The sequence below is a fragment of the Mixophyes fleayi genome, chromosome 2, assembly GCF_038048845.1.
Source record: "Mixophyes fleayi isolate aMixFle1 chromosome 2, aMixFle1.hap1, whole genome shotgun sequence".
Lineage (NCBI taxonomy): Eukaryota > Metazoa > Chordata > Amphibia > Anura > Limnodynastidae > Mixophyes > Mixophyes fleayi.
This window is the reverse complement of record NC_134403.1, coordinates 143,833,874-143,856,120: the sequence shown is the minus strand read 5'-3', so window position 1 is coordinate 143,856,120 and position 22,247 is coordinate 143,833,874. Positions and strand designations below refer to the sequence as shown.

The 22,247-nt window shown below is 38.0% G+C and overlaps 1 protein-coding gene across 1 annotated transcript in view; it reads right to left on the bottom strand.

Annotated features, from left to right (window-relative positions):
• VWA3B (von Willebrand factor A domain containing 3B) overlaps nt 1-22,247 on the bottom strand; it is a 129,573-nt gene that overhangs the window by 49,291 nt on the left and 58,035 nt on the right. The window contains exons 16-18 of the mRNA XM_075197718.1: nt 19,745-19,882; nt 18,325-18,382; nt 18,092-18,248 (exon numbers count right to left, since the gene is read on the bottom strand). Coding sequence (XP_075053819.1) covers nt 18,092-18,248; nt 18,325-18,382; nt 19,745-19,882 — 353 coding nt within the window. The remainder of the gene's footprint in view (nt 1-18,091; nt 18,249-18,324; nt 18,383-19,744; nt 19,883-22,247) is intronic.

Here is a 22,247-nt window from a genome sequence, read left to right as displayed (position 1 = left end):
TAATTGTGTCTGATGAGACTAAAGTATAACTTATTTGCCTGAAAGATAAGCGGTATGTATGGGGGGAAATTAAATACTACATGCCACCCAGATGCCACCCAGATAACACCATCCCCACCATGATGGCAATGGTGTCATCATGTTATGGTAGTAGGGTCTGGCAATATTGTCAGGATTGATGGTATTATAGTGTACATTACAGACAAATACTGAACATAAATATACTACCCTTTGCCAAAAAGCTCAAAATAGTAGGAACTTTGTCCTGTACACTGGAAGAACAACACTGGAATTGCTTAAACTGGAAAAATAGACATCCTTGAGTGGCCAAGTTAAAACCCTGATCTTAGTCCCAATGAAAACCTATGACAATACTGCAATCTTGCTGTCCATTGCTGGTCCTCAACAAACCTGACCTAGATTGGGCAAGGGGAATAGGCAATATTGCCTATTTCGAAGATTTCGAAGTTCATGGGGAGTTATCTAACAAAAATACTGGCTGTGACAGCTGCCAGAGGTAACCCAACTAAGTATTGACTAAGGGGGTGAATTCTTATGAAATGATGATAGTTAATCTATATCAGGTAGAGAGAAAGAAAAAGAGTGGGAGCCTGTCGCACCAATGATGGAGAACAATATACCCACTATTGCATAATATGGCAGAATTAATCTTCCTATTATATAATGTGGGGTTCCACCTATTACTGGAGTAGTATCTAACAATAGCAAAAAAGAGATAGGTAAGGTACACTAAAGTTCTCAATTTGGATTAAATTGGAAATGATAGAGTGTAGATTAACACTTAACTTTTATTATTGTTAGTTAAACCAGCGATATATATAAAAAATATATATTCAACTGTCGCTACATCCCTCCCCGCTAATTCCGCTATTCAACTCCCCTGATTTTCTCCCAGGTTTCATCCTAGCTCATTTCGGCCATGGTACTCGCGGGGAGTCAGCTATCTCAATCAACTAACCTCCTCTACAACCTTTCCTCAATTCTCTGACATCCAATCTCAGTTTCATATCCCCTCAAAACACTTTTACCAGTTTTTGCAACTTCGCCACTTTCATAGTGTTGTCAAAAACCGCCTCTCAGCTCAACCCCTCTCTACTTTTGAAGCCCTTTGCTTACGTCAATCTTCAACAAAAGGCCTCATTTCTACTCTTTACTCTGAGCTTGCTCCCTCCACTGCGAATTTTAAAAGCCCACATGAAGTGGCCTGGGAAAGGGACCTTGGCGAGGAATTACTAGATGAGGAGTGGTCTGAGATATATGAGAATACAGCCTCCAGTTCTTTATGTGTCAGAATTAAAGAAAATGCTTATAAGGTGCTCTAACGTTGGTATTATGTATCCTCACGTCTTAGTAGAATTCACCCTAATTCTTCTGATCGGTGCTGGCGAGGCTGCTCCCACGAAGGCACATTCCTCCACATATGGTGGTCGTGCCCAAAGCTGTCAAGTCTGTGGTGGGAAATTAAAAATCTGATCCACTCAATTCTGCAGGTGGACATCCCTCTGGAGCCTAAGTTCTTCCTCCTCCCCATGGGAGTTCCCTCGGCATCCCGCCATCAGAATAAACTAATCAGACACATTCTCTCGGCAGTTTCCTGTCAAATTGCGGCAGATTGGCGGCGACAATCCCCTCCCTCTTTTCAATCTATAATTAATAGAGTATGGCAGATCCAACGGATGGAATTTATGACTAGTATTATCCGCTACTCCTCGAGAGCCTTCACCAAGGTATGGGACCCGTGGCTATTTTTCTTTCAGGTACCTCCACCCTTTACTTAACTCAGTACTATTAAAAAGTTTAGTCTATTGTCCCCTTTTCTCTTTTCTTTTTCTTCTGAGCTTCTTTCACTCATAATAATGGATCTAGTCAATCTCCTCCCTCTCTCTTCTTTCTCTCTTCTATCTTCTCTTTCCTTTACCTGATCCCCCTCTTTCTCTCTCTCCTCCTTATTCTTTCTCCTTTCACAAAAACTTTGGGTCACACTTTATCATTCTTGTTTAAAGCCAGGTTGACAGGTAGAATTTTTTTTTTTATTGATCTGTGCTGGACACAGTTACTGTGTGAGTTGCTCGTTACTATCTACTCGTGTTTTCAAGTTGTCTACTGTACTCCTTGTATATGTGACTTTGTTAAATAAAACGTTTAAAAATAAATAAATAAATATATATATATATATATTCAATAAAAAAAATGTATGTATTTAAAATTGACTGGATGCACCAGGCGCCATAGCCTCAATATAATGGGGAATATAATATATAAAGAAAAGGCAGGATATTTTCAGCTCACTACCTCCTAGTGAATCATATTAAATTCACATTCAATATACCACGTCTGGTACTGGATTATCTCGTTAAAGTGTATAGTAGTAGCTCCAATGTGGTTAGCTATTTTGTTAATTTGCATGCTTTATCATAGAGATATAAGGAGGTGATTTCTTTCTGCCAAGAAAAGCTCCTAAACTAAATAAATTCTGTTGGAGCAGATATCATGATTTGAATCCCCTAATGGTCAAATATCAGCTGGTGCACCCAGCGATACGCTGACGAGCGTTTCGCTGTGTGCTTATTCAAGGCAAAGGAAAATTCAAGGCAATTGTGACCAATGCTAGAAAAGCTGGCCAGTGGCTAGAGAGCTGGTCTCTGTTTATTTAGTGTGTAGCGTCTCAAGACACTGTGTGAAATCTTTATGGTGTCAAATACTTTACCATCCTGACATTAAAACAAAGTAAAAAGCAAGAAGTTGTTCGCATGTGTTTCACCAGAAAGGTGCTCTTGCCGCATGTGTCATCCTACAAATCATTATCTCCTTATAAAAAATCTCTCTGGAGGGCAATCCAGTATGGTAACCAGTCACACACATAGCTCAGAGGGGCATTCCAAAACCTCTCTGCTCACTACATCAGTGGCATGATAGCCACTTAATGCTGTGAAAATTCTGCAGAATTAACACCATTAATTGCAGCCTGAAGCAACAAACCAATGAAAATAGTAATCACCAAGCTAAGTTTTATAGCTTGCCACAGTGTTAAAAAAAAAAACACCTAATTTTTCTCCTAGTGCTTTCTCCTAAAGACACACACCAAGTAGATATGTGCTAAGCACCAGCATGAGCTGTACTTTGTACACTAGAAAGGAGACTTGACCCTGCTTTGTACATTAGCCTCCAGATTCTACTTTTTGCATGCTAGTCACCAGACTGAATGCTATTTTGTAGATTAGCCACCAACCTCAGCTTTACTTTGCATACTAGCCACCATACTGGACCCTGCTTTGTACACAAGCCACCAGACAGGCTATGCATTGTCCAAAAAAGTAATAATTGTGGGGAAGAAAAATAACAATAAGACAGTTGAAAACAGGGAGTTGGACCAAGCTATAGCTACAACAGAACCACGTGTTCAAAGGGGCTCAGGCTCACAGTTCTCAAACTTTCCCTTGAACATCTAGTTACTAAGCACCTTGGGGTGCTTTTCTAGTACATTTGCCTCAGGCACCAAAACGCCAAGACTGGACTAGCTGCTCCAATCCATTTTTTGCTAGTCATATATATATATATATATATATATATATATATATATATATATATATAAAGATTTTTTGTTTGTTGGTGAATATCTTTCACAGCTCTCAAGGTAAAGTTGCCAAATCTTATATGGCTGTTTAGTATCGGAAAAGTAACCTATTACACCACATAGAGACAACGCGACAAAGCGAAAAATATTGAAAACATAATTTTTGGTTGTAAACAATTGTTTGACTGCTGGAAGGAAACTTCGCCACAACACGACATAATAACAATGTGACAAACCAACAAATCTTATTTCCTAAATAGCATTTTTGGCCTATTTAATGAAAATCATTGCATAATGAACAAAGAAAATTTCCTGATATACTCATTGGCCAAGTAACAAACAAGATCTTCCTCCAGTAAAGTACTAAAAGCATAGGACTTACATGGTTGTTTTTTTATACAATCACAAACATAATAAAGTTCTATGCTTATATTAGTTTATTTAAGGTTGAGTTGAGTGTCTGAGCGACTTTCCTTTGTTATTGTTTCAAATACTTGATTCGCAACCAAATTCGTTTTCTTTTAACATACAGCTTATCACAACCAATGAAAAGCATTATATTAAAACAGTGCCATAATTAAATCACAAATCACTTTAGTTTAGCTATGATAGGTTACCTGGCAAAGATTGAGAAAAAAATATCTTGTATATTTACAGTCAAATCACATTTTCAAAGAGAGGATCTAATAAACATATATTTAAATAACATCTGTTATCGCAGACAACAAACACTATGGAGAATCTATGATATGGGTTATTAGAGAGTGTAAATTAATTTGTTTATATGCCTTTGAGAAGAATATCATTACTATATACAAATATCAACACGCAGACACATTTGAATCTCTACAGACCTTTTTTCATTCAGTCAAGTCTCAATTACATGGTTTAATTAGTTCAGTAATGGACTCTGAAGGTAAAAAGTATTTACCATACTAAGCAACCTTTTATTAATTAACACAAAGACAGTACAACTGCATAATAAAAGTATATATTAACATAGACTTAAGAAGATAAATTATGGTTCATGTTACACTGTTTCTCTGGATCAGCCTAAAGCACCTTACTCCCTGGAGTAAAAAAGCATGTTTGTAAAAGCTCGTATGGGTATGGAAATGGAATCTATTAGTTCCAATGATCCTGTACCCAATTAAACTTGTAACCGGGAATGAAGGCAGCACAGCAGCATGTCATGTATGCTGTCTGTCCTATTTCCTCTCAGAGGGAGGGAGCACAGTGGGGTCAGAGTAGTGTCTACTGTTTCCCTTCCCTCGCTGACCACAAGTGCAAGTACAGGTTACCTCTGGACGTCAAGCTCATCCATGATTCACATGAGCTGACAGTGGTGTTTTTCTAACACCAGTGTGTAACCATCCTTGTATCTGCAGCTATTTCTAAACCTACCCTTGAAAACCTTATAGAGTACAGGTTATTCACATTAATAGCGGACCTACTCTGACATCTCTCAACATTTCCAATGCAAAATGTGTTATTGTTTTACTCAAGGGAGAATTTCTGAAAACATGCATGTGTGTTTTGAGGGGAACTTAGGATTCATTACGTTAAAGCTTTTGCAAATGGGCTTATGTAATACTTGATGACATGTGAAATATTCCCAACCTTCCACCCAGGGGTAGGCTGGGCTGGGGGGAAGGGGGGCATTTGCCCCCTGGGCCAGTCCCACAGTGGGCTACTTTGGGCTGGGTCACTGGGCCACCTGCATTTTGTTCCTTTAAAATAGGCTGCTGAGTCGAGACTTACCCCCAGGCTAAAATTTGCCAGCCCTCCCCTGCTTCCACCAGTAGTATTCTGGCCCCATCCCCTGATCCCTTTAGTAGACTGTTTCGCAGAGTTCTTATTCCCCCTGAAAGGGTATTTAGGTTTTTACAGTTGTTACAATTCATAAACTATTAAACAAAAAACTTTACATTTGCAAAAATCTTTGCAGGACAAAGTCAAAGCATCTAGTTCACATTTAAATAATATTTGTTATTTCCTTCCATTCCACACAGCCCACTTTGAGAGAGATTACCATACATATCTTTTAACATGACTCATTTCACCTGGGACAAGAGGGACTGTTCCAGTTTATCCCAACTTGTTTTCTTATTTTATTGTAACTAAATGTTTGCTATAAAGGCTATTAAACTTTTTTTTTTATTTAATTAACTAAAATGTAGAACAAAACAGTATACCAGGAGATGCACAACAAAATAGGTGTTTATTACCCCTTTTTGAACCCAGCAAGGATTCACTGAATGAATAAATCAGTGAATTCGGGTTAGACCTCCATCCTGGCAGTTTCTAGTTGGTCAGTTTGTAATATCTATTAACACTTACAGAGGCACATACATGCCTTTTACAATAAACTTTAATGTACAGTGCATAGTTAATTATATGAATCACAGCTAAATCACAGTTCTTTAATGTGTTATTAGTGACCCAACATTGCCAATATTTCCAACTTTTTAACAGTCTTCACTATTCTGCTGTGATAAAATTCCACAAATATAAGAACATTAATAATTCTATTTTAAAGGGGAATAAAATATTAGTGAAGGAAACATTGATAAATAATCTAACATTCAAGTCCAGTCTGTGATTTTTGGTGGTTGTACAGAAAATGAATGAGAACTGCCATGTGTTAATGAACTAAATTATGCTGTGCCCAGCACACAGCTTCTTGTCAGTCAATGAGCATTCTAATGAGGGGTATAATTAATTAATCTCCTGATACATATCATGTAATGCACTCTTGTTATCAAGCTATTGAGAGCACACACTGGCATGATGATAATGAAGGGCTGCCATAGCAACTTAATGTGGTTAGCGGAAAATGAAAACGGGAAGCAAGGATGATTACAAGCGTTTGCTATACTCTAGGCAAGAAAAATGCAAAAAGTTCACCCCACAGAAGCAAATGTCGGCCAAATATATGTAAATATATATATATATATATATATATATATATATATATATATATATATGTTATCTGATTATGTTATCTGATTATGTTAGGACTGACTAGAATGGGAGGACTTTGGCGTGAGTTGGTCAGCTTAACATATATTGCAATATGTGGAGCTAACATTCCCTGTTTTAAATATAGAAAAGTAGTTAGTACAGCACTGATTATGTGTTCGGAGAGTGCAGATTATCCCTGTTTTTTGTTTATACAATGTGGGCAACTCCCTCTTGCACCCTAGTCTGTACATGGAGAGTGCATAGGATCTATGCATCAGCAGGGATATAATTCATATTACACATGCTTCTTTAAGATATGGATCCCCTTAGTATGATTTGCCTAAACTGTATTGCTTTGCCCATTTTACAGGGTTTGTCATATTGATAAAACAATATAATTGCACGCATCATTTTCTGCAGCCACTGCAATGGAGGAACAGTTCCTCAACTACAAAAAGGAAAATAAAATTATAATAAAACAAATAAATATATGATAAACCAAAATCTGAAAGGGATATTCTTTAGCAAATACAGTAATATCTACAATACGTAATCAGTGTGTAAACAGGTTAAATCCAAAGAACATGATAACCAACTAAAATTATTACAATTTAGGTGTTCACGGACATGAAAAATGGTTATACCTGTAAACAGATAGTAAAACAGTACATTAGAACTAATGAGAACATGTATAAACTATTCATGTCAAATTTCACAAGGATAGAGTACCAAAATTCATCATTCATGATCTGTAACCATTCAAATGTGACATACTTCACTAAATGTGAATGCAGAAAACATATAGAGAGAACATTATGTAAGCTTAAGAAAGTACTCTATTTATATATTCATAATATTAGGGATTTCAGAAAACATTATTTATCTGTCCATTACAAATCATTCCATCGGTATAATTTCAGTAAATTGAGCTTCATGACAACAGATAACAGGAGGGGTGGAAATAATTGCATAATATGCATGAATATATTATATGGATACATCGGTTCCAAAAGGCCTTAATGCTGAAATTCTTGCATTTTGAATGTAATTACGTGGATTACAACTGTTTTTACATCGGGCATCTGAAGCACGCTAGATAAATAGTATTGGATTTCCAAACTCTTTTTTCGTTTCTATGTACAGCAATGAACAGGTTAATGTAGATCAACCTGTGTAACAGTTAGACAGCCAAATAAATTTCCAATGCCTACTTTAAATGCCAGCGACTGTAAGTGCAATTTGTGTATTTTCTTAAGCATCACAAGTTTCACTTGCTCTGATGGAAGCCCTCTGTCTTCCCTAATCAGTGCACTCTGTTTGTACGGGATGATTGCCACAAAATCATTGGATGTGTTTATGGAAACACACTATATCATACTACATCATAATTACCAACTTCCTCTCCTGGAGGGGAGGTGAAGTGTGAGGAACGGAGGGGGATGGGGTGGAATGCATAATTTTGCCAAAATGACGCCATTCATCACAAATCATGAAATGGGTGGCTCCCACCCTGCCCACAAGGAAGTGGTCAGGGTGCGGGAGAATGACTTGGTTGCACACATTTAAAAATATATGATAAGCCACTGTTAAAGGATTTTTACCTCCTTTGTGGGTTTTAATCTCCTTAATATTCTGGCAAATGTATGTATGACCATTTAATACCGTTATATATATGACTATTATCGTCAACCAACTCCTCGCAAAGGTACTTCTAAATTAACCAAGAAACATCATTCTTACATTCCCTTAAATCGACAAGCTTCAAGAATAACCACAACAAGATATAACGTCATTTAAAGTGTGTTGTATTATATTTAGAGATGGGCGGGTCCGGTTCTCCGAGAACCGAACCCACCCGAACTTTGGGTATCCGAGTACCGAGCTGAGCAGCTCGGTACTCTCCCGCCCATTCCGAATCCAAATCGAGGCCGAACGTCATTGTGACGTCGTCCGATCTCGGGGCTCGGTTCTCGCGATACTTCAACTTTATAAATACACGCCTCCACAGCAATCCATCGCCATTTGACAGAGGGAGAGAGCAGGCTGTAGTCATAGGCTAATTAGAGCAGGGACAGAGAATACAATATTGTTCTTGCAATTGCTCTAACCAAAATCGCTAGTGCAGGGAGGAGGATAGAGGTTTATTATTTTTTCTTCATATTTGGCACTCCCCAGCGCTTTTGGGATGTCCCCCATAATTGTGCATAAATATTTCTGGCTGTCAAAAGTCATATCTGTCAGCAGTATCTACTAAATAATTTTTAGCACTCCTCAGTGCTTTTGGGGTGTCCTCCCTAATTGTGCATTAATATTTCTGGCTGTCAAAAGTCATATCTGTCAGCAGTATTTACTAAATAATTTTTAGCACTCCTCAGTGCTTTTGGGGTGTCCTCCCTAATTGTGCATTAATATTTCTGGCTGTCAAAAGTCATATCTGTCAGCAGTATCTACTAAATAATTTTTAGCACTCCTCAGTGCTTTTGGGGTGTCCTCCCTAATTGTGCATTAATATTTCTGGCTGTCAAAAGTCATATCTGTCAGCAGTATCTACTAAATAATTTTTAGCACTCCTCAGTGCTTTTGGGGTGTCCTCCCTAATTGTGCATTAATATTTCTGGCTGTCAAAAGTCATATCTGTCAGCAGTATCTACTAAATAATTTTTAGCACTCCTCAGTGCTTTTGGGGTGTCCTCCCTAATTGTGCATAAATATTTCTGGCTGTCAAAAGTCATATCTGTCAGCAGTATCTACTAAATAATTTTTAGCACTCCTCAGTGCTTTTGGGGTGTCCTCCCTAATTGTGCATTAATATTTCTGGCTGTCAAAAGTAATATCTGTCAGCAGTATCTACTAAATAATTTTTAGCACTCCTCAGTGCTTTTGGGGTGTCCTCCCTAATTGTGCATTAATATTTCTGGCTGTCAAAAGTCATATCTGTCAGCAGTATCTACTAAATAATTTTTAGCACTCCTCAGTGCTTTTGGGGTGTCCTCCCTAATTGTGCATTAATATTTCTGGCTGTCAAAAGTAATATCTGTCAGCAGTATCTACTAAATAATTTTTAGCACTCCTCAGTGCTTTTGGGGTGTCCTCCCTAATTGTGCATTAATATTTCTGGCTGTCAAAAGTCATATCTGTCAGCAGTATCTACTAAATAATTTTTAGCACTCCTCAGTGCTTTTGGGGTGTACTCCCTAATTGTGCATTAATATTTCTGGCTGTCAAAAGTCATATCTGTCAGCAGTATCTACTAAATAATTTTTAGCACTCCTCAGTGCTTTTGGGGTGTCCTCCCTAATTGTGCATTAATATTTCTGGCTGTCAAAAGTCATATCTGTCAGCAGTATCTACTAAATAATTTTTAGCACTCCTCAGTGCTTTTGGGGTGTACTCCCTAATTGTGCATTAATATTTCTGGCTGTCAAAAGTCATATCTGTCAGCAGTATCTACCAAATAATTTTTAGCACTCCCCAGTGGTTTGCGCTCAGAATGGATTCAAAGCAGTCCACATATGATCTGAATGAGCAACCAGGTTCTGTCACCAGTCCTGATGTTAGTGTTCCCAGTACGTCATCTGGCCAAGGCAATGTCAAACAACAGAGTGTTTTCAAATTAGTGCAAAAAACAAAAACCCCAAAAAAATTTACTGTATTGAAGCGAAAAAGAAGTGTAACTGAGCAAAAGTTAAGTGACGATAAAAAAAAAATTGCAAGCATGCCATTCTACACACGCAGTGGCAAAGAGAGAATGAGGCCTTCACCTTTGGCTATTAGTGGCAGATCCCAAAAATTTACCCAGCCTACAGTTGGTGCACAACTACTGTTACACGTCAAAGCCGAGCTGCAAGATAACAGTGAGGCATTACAGGAGAATATTTGCTCTGATTCACAAATGACAACAATCCCTGTGGAGAGTCCATCCAACAGTAGGATGTCTAATCGTGAGCATTCTTCTGATGTGTGCCTTAATAGCCCGAGTGTAGCCGGTGATACCCAAATTGAGGATGCCACTTTGGAATTAGAAGAGGATGAGGGGGAGATTTGTGTAGGCGACGAGGGCGCTAATGATGATGTTGATGATTATGATGCAGACAGATACCAAATTGCCTTTCTCAATTTCTATTTATATTCTAGATTATATAACGGCTGAATAGTTTTCTATTTTACTCCTAGTGGAGAGAGGATCTGATGCAGACAGATACCAAACTGCCTTTGTCCATTTCAATTTATATTGTACAGTATATAACGGCTGAATTTATTAGTATTTTATACAAGTGGAGGGGGGCCTAGAGAGACAGAAACCAAACTGGCTTTCTCCATGTCAATTAATATTGTACAGTCTATAATGGCTGAATTTTTGGTTTTTTTAAAAAAGTGGAGGGGGGCCTATAGAGACAGAAAGCAAACTGTCTTTTTCCATTTCTTTACATATTTAACTATAAGTGTAGGGTGTAATATACATCCAAAGACGATGGCTGCATTGCCAATATGCATAGATGGAGAGGAAGACAATCTGTTTTGTGTGTAGATTAAATGAAGGCCTACCAACGAAGAATTAAACTGTTTTTTTGGATGATTTATTACCTCAACAATTAGATTACTTGTCTCTAAAACAGTTGGAGCACTAAATTGGGTTAATTTAGGCCCAAAAACATGGATTTTCCCAAAAAATAGCAAAACAAAACCAAACAAAACCAAAACCAAAACCAAAACACGCAATGGCGGTTTTGCAAAACCAAAACCAAAACCAAAACACGACGGTAATCCAGATCCAAAACCAAATCCAAAACCAAAACACGGGGGTCAGTGACCATCTCTAATTATATTATAGAACAATAAACAGCGTAACAATATCGTACACAAAATATAGATTTTGATGCCATATACCACACTTATTGCCTGTAATATAAATGTATAAGTAATTGTGTGTGTGTTTTGACTATTGTCTAAAGGTGTGTGTGTGTGTGTGTGTGTATGTATGTTTTAAGCTATGTGTATGTGTATGCATTGTGTAGTGAAGGGGGATGGGAAAATCCATACAGACAAGCATGCACACATCTCACTGAAGTCCAACGGCCATTTGTAAACACATGGTATTTCAACCAGATCTATCTGCTCTACTTTCCCTTTAAACCAACAATCCAACAAAAACATTTTATTTTACAATCTGATCACTTCCTGCACTTTCTATGCATAAACACTAAACTGCATAAAGCAAACTATTTCCATTCAAAAACTCCATTGCAGCATTAACCACAGAACTATGTAGAACACTATTGCTTCCATGACCAAAACTTTACCATGTATAACATAAACGCATCCATTTATATCAACAATATATCCCAAACTATGTATAACATAAATGCTTTCATTTATCTATCCCAAACAAGGCATGCATTTATGTAACACTGTCTATACCAAACCAAAATCTTTACAATCACATTTACCATCTGTATTCAAACTTTCATATCACTTACAACAAATAATCATTCATTCTCATATCATATTCGAACATCCTCCATTCAACAACACTTTACAAATCCGGTCTCACACTCACCTTTACACACTCCATTCAAACTCCATACTAATCAGAGCCTATGTAGGCCATGAGGTTTTTTACTTCACTGCATGCTCACCTAGGAGCAAAAGGCAGCATCTCCCCTCAGTCTGTGCACCAAGCATGAAGAGCAAGAACATTTTCCTTGAATCCAGTGTAAAACCCATCTTGTGGGTGGATCCTACTTTTACAGAAACTGCTCACAGCATTCAAATGTTAATTACAGACCAAATGTTCAAAACCTGTTTAAGTAGTTACAACCCATAGTCCCAGGTGGAGGGAAGATTTTTGTTCCCAATCAGTGTGCTAATTCAATTGTGGCTGAATCTGTTCATATATTATAAAATTAAACATAAATAATAGATTATTTATGTACTCTTCATTAGCCACCCACCACTTCACTGGGCTTCTGCTAATAAAGAGGTCTTAACTTTTAACAATGAGTTATCCTATAATTGATCATATATTCATGTGTTTTTAAATTGACAGAAAACTTACTAGGGTAAAACTAACCAGTCTCACGACGGTCTAACTCAACTCACATACCTAACTTGTGTGTGTTACCTGAGGTCCTCTTTTTTGAGGACCTCCTGTTGCATGTTCCTGCCACCAGATAGCACTTTGAGCAGAGGTAACCGACAATCAGTGGTAAAAAATATATACTGACGGCTGTCTAGTGGAGAACTGCAAGTGACTAACAGTTACCTCTGCTCAGACCCCAGTTGCTACCAATAATATATAATTATAAAACAGGCACATCCCCAGTGCTCAGTGGAATAGTTTCACTGTAACAAGGAGACCATGCTCTCATGAAAACCAGAGACTCCCTAAAACCCTTATTCACCACTTTATTTTGCATAAAAATATTCACTTTAATCACTCGTGGTCCAAATGGAAAATAAAATATTCTTGTCTCCTTTTTTGAGGTTCTTCTTTTTAACCATCATACTGCAAATGGGGATGACCCCCCCCCCATAAAAAAACACCCCCACCACTTACTACGAGCAACAGCAGCTAAATTATACAAGTCAGTATTAACCAATATTCCACTTCAGCACCTGACAACCCTAATATATGGTTGTGATGAGTGAAGGTTTTAGGAGAGGTTTATTTCAAAATTGTGTATGTGTGTTTTTGTTCTTTTATTCTTTTGGCATGATATGTCTATAATGCTACACATTTACATAGCCACATTTACATAGGAGCAGACATTTGCATAGAAGTTTGGCGGAGTGAAGGTGTTGAAAAAAGCTGTGCGCAGACCCCCGTGTTTTGGTTTTGGTTCTAAAACGTCTTTGTTTTATGGTTTTAGTCGAAAAACCTTGTGTGTTTTGGTTTTGGAACTGGATTTTATTGAAAATTTTGTAAAACGGTACAATCATGGAATTTTGAACTGTTTTTGTTCCTACATTAGTATTTATACCATTAACATTCACTTACTGTCTATTTTCTAGTGACCACCTCATAATTGTTAATATTTTTGACAATACTGTCCAAAGGCTGCAGCGAGCTGGATGGGTAAATATAGTGACAGAGCTAAGACAAAAAAACATGGCAATTAAAAAAAGATATGATCCCTATGATGCGTCAGCATGGTGGCTTACTGGTTAGCACTTCTGCTTCACAGCACTGGGGTCATGAGTTCGATTCCCGAACATGGCCTTAGTTGTGTGGAGTTTGCATGCTCTCCCCGTGTTTGCATGGGTTTCCTCCGGGTGCTCTGGTTTCCTCCCACACTCCAAAAACATACTAGTAGGTTAATTGGCTGCTATCAAATTGACCCTAGTCTCTCTATCTCTGTCTGTCTGTCTGTGTATGTTAGGGGGATTAGACTGTAAGCTCTAATGGGGCAGAGACTGATGTGAGTGAGTTCTCTGTATAGTGCTGCGGAATTAGTGGTGCTATATAAATAGCTGCTGCTGATGATGATAATATGAAACATAGTGGCAGGGCACTGGCTGATAGGATAGTCTTTTAAGAAAACAGATAGACCAAGGTGGGTCTCACCCAGTAGTGAAATGGTTGAGAATATTATTTTCAACATTAGACAGCATATGTGACAGATTGTAGAGAGGCAGTAATAAAAGCTCATTAAATCAATAGAAGCGGCCTTAATAGACATTTTAGACAAGACAATAGACCAAGGTGGGCTGCACCCAAAAGTGAAAGCATATGTGGAAGCTTGGACACATGAACTTAACTAATCTGCTAAAACCTGATGCATTGATGATGGAAATTTGATGCACATCCAATGCTAACATAGCTGTATGGCTTTAGAGATCCACTGTGCAACAGGGTTTAAGCTGTCATACTTGGTTGCTCTTGCAAATGCTTGTTTCACAGACAATTGTTGTTTAAACCTATGCTTACTCTTATTGGTCCCCTTCTGTACAGAAGTTTCACCCCAGCATTAGCCATAGCATGCAAGGATGTCTCTTGGGAATCATGGATTGCATTAGGGGACTCAATTTGCATTTGAAAATTGGATGCCGATATACATACTAATAATGAGGAGGTTGATGATGAAGGTGTTGACGGTGAAGATTGTATGAGGTGTCTCTCCATTCTTCTGCTAGCTGATGCTGGACTCCTTGTTAGTGTACACAATTTTCCACTATTTGATAAACTACTTGAAGGAACTCGCTTCAAATGGCATAACAGTGAGTAGGTGCCTAGATGGTCAATGTCCCTAACTCTGCTTATTGTGGCGCCACAAAAGCTACAGATGACTTGACAAATATTGTCTGGGTTGGGAAAAAAATATTTCTACACACAAGAGGTGGATTTATTGGTCTTTTGCCAAGGCATTACAATGCGTTTATCATTGGCATGAGGTAGTACCACTGGTGGCTGCCTTACTTGGACAGAATCATCATCATCCCCCTCATTATCTTGTTCAAGTATGACACATGCATCTTCATTTTCATACCAACGATTATCCCCCTTATCATGTTGCACATTAGAAAGTTCCAAAGTAGCGTCGTCAATTTCAATGTCTAAGTCATCATCATTACTACTCATGCTCACATTTACAAATGTTTGAGAAATTTTGGATGAAGGCTGCGCTATAATTACAGTGTCAGAATCTGAAATGTCAGACTTACATATAGCACTCATGGACAACTTTAGACCCTCCTCAGGATTCTGCAAGTGCCCAATTTGTTCTTCAGCCTCAATGTTCTTTTAATTCACTGCTGTAGCTGTTTTGGAGGTGACAGACCTACACTCAGAGTGAGAAGGTGGTGCATGGGAAGTTACAGAAGATGCATGACCATGTTGGGCACTCAATTTTGCAATGGGCATTCTAGTACGCGTAACAGCAGCTAGCAAAAATTGGCCATGGTCTGAGCTATTAATTGCCGCTGCAGGTGGTGTATGAAATGTTAGCTATTTCATTGTTTTAGACAAATCCCCACATTCATCAATATTTTTTTTCCCTTAATCCTTACATCAAGAGCTCATGTTTTCTTTGAGATTCTTTTTTTTACCAGTAGAGGTTGAAAAAGTACTACTAGTGCCAGTACTAGTACTGAGTTGCCCCTGATATGTAGACTGATCCATGATTGAAAACAGGAGTAAAGTTATATGAAGTTGGAGCTACCACACCAGGCAAACATCCAATTAGATAATGAAAAGAAGGACTGTTACTTTGCAATTCTTCAGACACAACATTATCTGGGCAGCTTAGTAATTAGCAATTCTGCTTCTGAGCATTGGGGTCATGAGTTCAATTTCCGACCATGACCTTATCTGTGTGGAGTTTGTATGTTTTCCCCGTGCTTGCCTGGGTTTCCTCCCACTGCCCAAAAACCTACTAGTAGGTTAATTGGCTGCTATTAAATTGACATACACTTTGTCTGTGTGTATGTTAGGGAATTTAGACTGTAAGCTAAAATGGGGCAGGGACTGATGTGAGTGATTTCTCTGTACAGCGCTGCGGAATTAGTGGCGCTATATAAATAGCTGCTGATGATAAAGATGGTTATGCAAATTTATACAACTAATAGGATCTAGCATTCTGAAAAATTAGACTGATCACACCCGTTAATATACATGACGAAAGAGTTTTTTGCACATTACACCTGTTTATTGTACTTGTTTCTATTCATTTTATTTTGCTATATTAAGATTGAAAACACAAGGTAAAATCGATAGTGTTTCGTTCCTAATACATGTCGGTTGGATTGGGTTTTAACATCTTGGCACATTTATGGGGGTCCATTAGTATAGTAAAATCATATACCACGGGTTATTCAGGGAAGACAGGTCGATAGAAATTATAACGTAATGCAGGGGCAAACGCAGGTTTTGTAGAGGGGGGTTTCTACACCATGCCACCAGTGGGCGTGACCAGCATGCACAGGGGCATGGCTATAATATTAGACAGTGCTTGGCTGCTCTCCAACTCTTCCTATCTCTATAATATACATGGGCAATGCTGCATGCACTACTGTTAGGTGCACGCAGCTCTCTTTTCAAGCAGAGCCGTGTGAAGCGGGGCAGGGTCCAGCCACCTCAATTATACAGTGCCCTAGGCTTGGAGGGGGGTTTCCAGTCACTAGGAAACCCCCCCCCCTCCTCGGTTTGCCTATGGTAATGAGACCGTTGGGTATTATTATAAAGGGACGGAGACTTATTTGTGACACAGGGTGCAGATCATCAGAACAGATTAACTCATTTACAAGAACGGATGGATACAATTAGAAGTTCTGCCTAAGAACGCAGCCATGAAAAAAGAATGATCCCAAAACATCCTCCAAGAGCAACTTCTCCCAACCATCCAAGAACAGTTTGGTGACGAACAATGCCTTTTCCAGCATAATGGAGCACCTTGCGATGAGGCAAAAATGATAACTAAGTGGCTCGGGGATCTAAACATCGAAATTTTGGGTCCATGGCCAGGAAACTCCCCAGACCATAATCCCATTAAGAACTTGCGGTCAATCCTCAAGAGGCAGGTGGACAAACAGAAACCCTCAAATTCTGACAAACTCCAAGCATTGATTAGGCAAAAATGTGCGGCCATTAGTCAGTATGTGGCCCAAAAGTTTATTGACAGCATGCCAGGGCAAACTGCAGAAGTCTTCAAAAAGAAGTGTCAATACGGCAAAGATTGACTCTTTGCATAAACTTAATGTAATTGTCAATAAAAGCCTTTGACACTTATGAAATGCTTGTAATAATACCTCAGTATACCATAGCAACATCTGACAAAAAGGTCTAAAAACACTGAAGCAGTAAACTTTGTGAAAACCAATATTTGTGTTATTCTCAAAACTTTTGGCCATGACTGTACATCTCATATGTTTCGATCATTTTTCTCATCCACCATCTAATATATCCTGATTAAGCACAGAAAGTGTTTGTAAAATTTAATTTATACAACTGTTTCTTAAAAAAATATTCTTTCCCTGCATGGAAAACAAAATTGCAATTATACCCATTGCATTGCAATATGGTTTGTCAAAAGCAAATTTGCTCCTTTGTTTTTGCTTTGCTCCTTACAGTAAATGGGGACCTATAACTTTTAACTACTGAGGAGCCAAAAAATGACGAGAAGATAGCAGCTCCACAGTGGTAACAAAGCAAGAAACTCCACAACAACATTAGGTTTTCATATTGTATAGACATTTGCATAAACAAAATAATACAATTATTTTCCATTTGTACCAACACCTTTGGGAAGTATTAATATTTAATATTATCCCTTCATATTATCACTTTAATATTATCACTTAATATTATCCCAAAATGGTATATGTGCACCTTATAAACAAAACAATACACTTATTGGGCATTTCTTGTCCCTAGTATGATTACACCAATATGATTCCAGGGGAAATTGAAATAAAAGGATGTGATAATCACAACAATGCTACAGAGACCTGGATTACTAGGTGGCCCCCAAGTGGCAAGAGACAAAAGCTGTGAAATAAATTCCATAATTTATTCATTGTAGATCTGGTTGTCCTTACCTCATCAAAGACTTTAGAAAGGACGTGCTTGTCGAGTACTGGGACATATGTAGCAGTGTGGGGAACAGTTGTGGGTGCCAGGGCATCCATTATCGTTAGCCTTCTCGCAACCAGTCCATGTTTCTTCAGCCAGCGTAATGAAGAAATGTCCAGACTACTGAAATATTATTAACAATGAGGACACTATAGCATGCTGCACATGATACAATGAAAGCTCTAAACTATTCACTTACTCTTTTAGCAACTTCTTAGGCCTTTCTAGCAGACTTGTCTCGTCTATAAGGCGTAAATCTGTAATCACAACACAAATCTGTTTTTTAGAGCAAACATAATAAAAACTATAATGCAAAAGATGTCACATTATTTATTGTACCCAACATACATTATGCACGTGCACTGCTCAGTGCTGCATCTAGAATCAGTCGCATATTTTAGTAAAGATAAGGTAAGGTACTTAGGACTAAGAAGGGGACATTTTTGAAAACTTCAAGAGTAATGTTGGAAATATTATTTTACTGAAACAAAAGCAAATTCTTGATATGAATGTCCCGCTACACAGATAGGACACCAGAATGGGAAGGATGTCACTTACCAGGTTTTTTAAAAATTGATAGATTGTATTGTCAGGATGCTCTTTATCAGCAGTCAGAATTTTATGGCACCTATTTGATACTATGCTCACTGGTATACTCTAACACACAGCAACTAATCATATTCTAACTCATACTTGAACACTTTTAAAACCTCCCCTACGGGAGATCCCAGAGGGGAGGTCGGGTGACAGATGCAGGAGGGGGTGTGGTGACGCGGTGCCTCCCATCAGGGCTTGATTATGCAAATTGTGTCATTAAGTCCCATCTCCACCGACCCGGAAGGATGCCCACTCTTCTGGGAGTCCGGGAGGAAATTTCAGGAGAGTAGGCAAGTATGTTCTAACTTACTCTAACATTACTCTAGTGCAGTTTACCAAGGAAACAAATGTAATTTGTTGCTATATGTTTCAGCCTATTAGTGCACTTAGATCAATTTCTTTTTTTTTCAAATTGTATAAAGAGTTTTCCAAAACAAATAAACAAACACAACATACAAACAAATGTACCCAACAATCAGTAATGCTAGTAGTATATGACACTGAGAAGAAAAAAGAAAAAGAAAAGGACATTGACATTTATCACATACACACCAGATCAGTAAAATTGTATAACATTGTAGGACAATTGAATAAGAAATGCTACAACACAGAATATATCATTAAGTGTGTGACAGGAGCATTCACAGCACAAAGCGAATTAAGATTTAGGGCTAGATTTACTAAGCTACGGGTTTGAAAAAGTGGGGTTGTTGCCTATAGCAACCAATCAGATTCTAGCTATCATTTTGTAGAAGGTACTAAATAAATGAAAGCCAGAATCTGATTGGTTGCTATAGGCAACATCCCCACTTTTTCAAACCCACAGCTTAGTAAATCTAGCCCTTAGAGCCTTACCAGACAACAGGAAAAGTAGGCAAGCATAAGTGGCATAAGATATACCCTGTACAAGACATAGGCTCAAAGCACAATTTCAATAAATAAGTTATGTTTCTATGAGATATGCATTTTTTAGTGCAGTATTTCAGTTATATTTAACCTTTAATTTACATGAAAAGCATTACCTTTAAGGACAGAAGTTGTTTTCAGGTCCTTGTTGAGTAAAAGATCTCTGGTTTCTGGGGAAACATCCAGGTCTGTTATACTCTCAGACAGTCTCACACCGTGACTCAATGCCCTGAGCAGGCTAGACCTTGTTTGCTCTGTTGGTATTTCCACAATAGGAACAGAAATGTTTTACTATATATCTGTGATTAGATGTACTGTACATATATACTGTATACCTCACAAACTTCTATTACATTTTACAGACTAGTTACGATTTTATGAACCAGCAGGAAAACTTTTCAACAGTAACCTGCAGTCAGATATTAAGAATATATATGCATAGCACTGGCATCACATAGATAAATGTGTAGGCATCTACAAAATAGCTGATATAAGTGTTATCTCCATTTATAAAAACAAATAATCAAGCAATTCCAATTAAATCAAAAACGATGTCCACTGAAGTCCTTCCTGTTCATATTCCCAGCTGAGAGCAGGGGTCAAATTTGCCATTATAAAGAGGGTGCAGTTATGAAGGATAATACAGAAATATGTCTGCAACCAATGGACTGAATCTATTAATGCCTGAGGCTGATCCCTGAAGCTTCCTTTCAGTATTCTTCTAAACATTTCAGATGAAAATCTTAAATAAGCAGGTTTCTTGTCACAGTGCTCGTTTATCCCAAGAGAAAACCACTTGTCTGGGACATCCATCAGAGACACACCATGTTTATTCAAGCTGCCTAGTCCTGATAGGACAAATCATGAGGTACAAAGCTGAAGTCGATGGGTTGCAGAAGGTAGATTCATAAGGGGCAACGATTAAGTCGTTGGGTTGGAAAAGGTAGAATCGTGAGCGGCAAAGATGAAGTTGATGGGTTGGAAAAGGTAGAATCGTGAGGGGCAAAGATGAAGTTGGTGGGTCGGAGAAGGTAGAATCATGAGGGGCAAAGATGAAGTCGATGGGTTGGAAAAGGTAGAATCAAAAGGGACAAAGCTGAAGTAGATGAACAGGCAAACAAACAAGACTCTTTGAAGCAACAGAGAGGCACAAATCCAAACTCTACTTGTGCAAAACTTAGTAGGAGTGAGGGCTTTATAACGGATGCATACAGTTGAATATTTTTTGTCTTGATCGTCTTTACCTTTAGTGGAAGTGCTGAGTGTGCAGTAAGTGTATATAAGAGTGTTGCAGCAGCTAGTATACTTTTGCTGTGTAAGGTGATGCTGCAGTTGTGCACTGCCACCTGTCGCCTGTAGCCAGTATTGTGGCGGATTCTCACATTAACCTTCATTATTTGTATACTATTGTCCACTTGAATTACAATTTGCTTTCTGATACAGTATAAGGTGGCTCAGTGCTTGACCGTGCTCGGTCAACACTGACACAGGTGTTGAATTTCTCCTGTTTAGTTTTTCAGAGACTTTCACAGAACTCTAATTTGCATCTCTCTTCTGGCTAATCATTTTATGATCTTGTCTGAACAACAGGTTCTCGTTTCTATCTAAGTATCAGCATATATATGTTATGTTAGTCTAGTTCAGACATGGATTTGAACCATATATGCCCACTCACTTGTGATCCTTGGCTATGTTTGGACCACTACTTTTACGCCTGCACTGACTTCCAACTTATGATATTTTATCAGCTATCTCCTAGTAAGCCATTAAAGCATCTGCTGAGTACCACCAATACCTAGATGTTCACTGGGTACACCTTCTGATACATGTAAGTCAAGTCAAGTAAGAAAATAAATTAAGGCTTAAAAAACAAGCAGTTAGTCCTTGCTGAAAATAATGGGCCTGATTCATTAAGAAACTTAGGCAAGAAATTGAGTAAGTTTTTTTACTTAAATTTTCTGGACAAAACCATGTTACAATGCAAGGGGTGTAAATTAGTTTATTATTTTGCACATAAGTTAAATACTTTTTATGTAACACACAAATACTTGATACCTTATTTGTACACTGAAATTTAAAGTTGATATTTGTGTGCTACATGAAAAAATAGCAAATATTTAACATGCAGAATAATAAACTAATTTACACCCCTTGCATTGCAACATGGTTTTGGACAGAAAACTTAAGTAAGAAAACTTACTCAAATTCTTGCTTAAGTTTTTTAATGAAAGAGGCCCAATATATATTGTTTCTTCTTATATAACTATAAAAAATATACTTTGTAATATTTATTTGTTATTTTTATACATTGCATACATTGCGTAAGCAGAAATCATATGCAAAAAAAAAAAACATGTTTACATGCAGACTGCTATTTCCATAAAAGTAATTTTGCTGATTTAACTGGATGAGGCAAGTAGTGTCATCCCTTTAGTACAGCCCACAGTAGCTACAAATGGGGTAAGTTTGCCTGAGACAAATGACACAAGCATATGTGCATGGTCTGTACGATTCACCACGTCAACTCAAACAATCTATATTCACATGCATACTGTAATGAGTAGGTGGAGCCAGTACAGTGCGACTTATTATATGTTCTCCAAATCATCATAAGCTGCA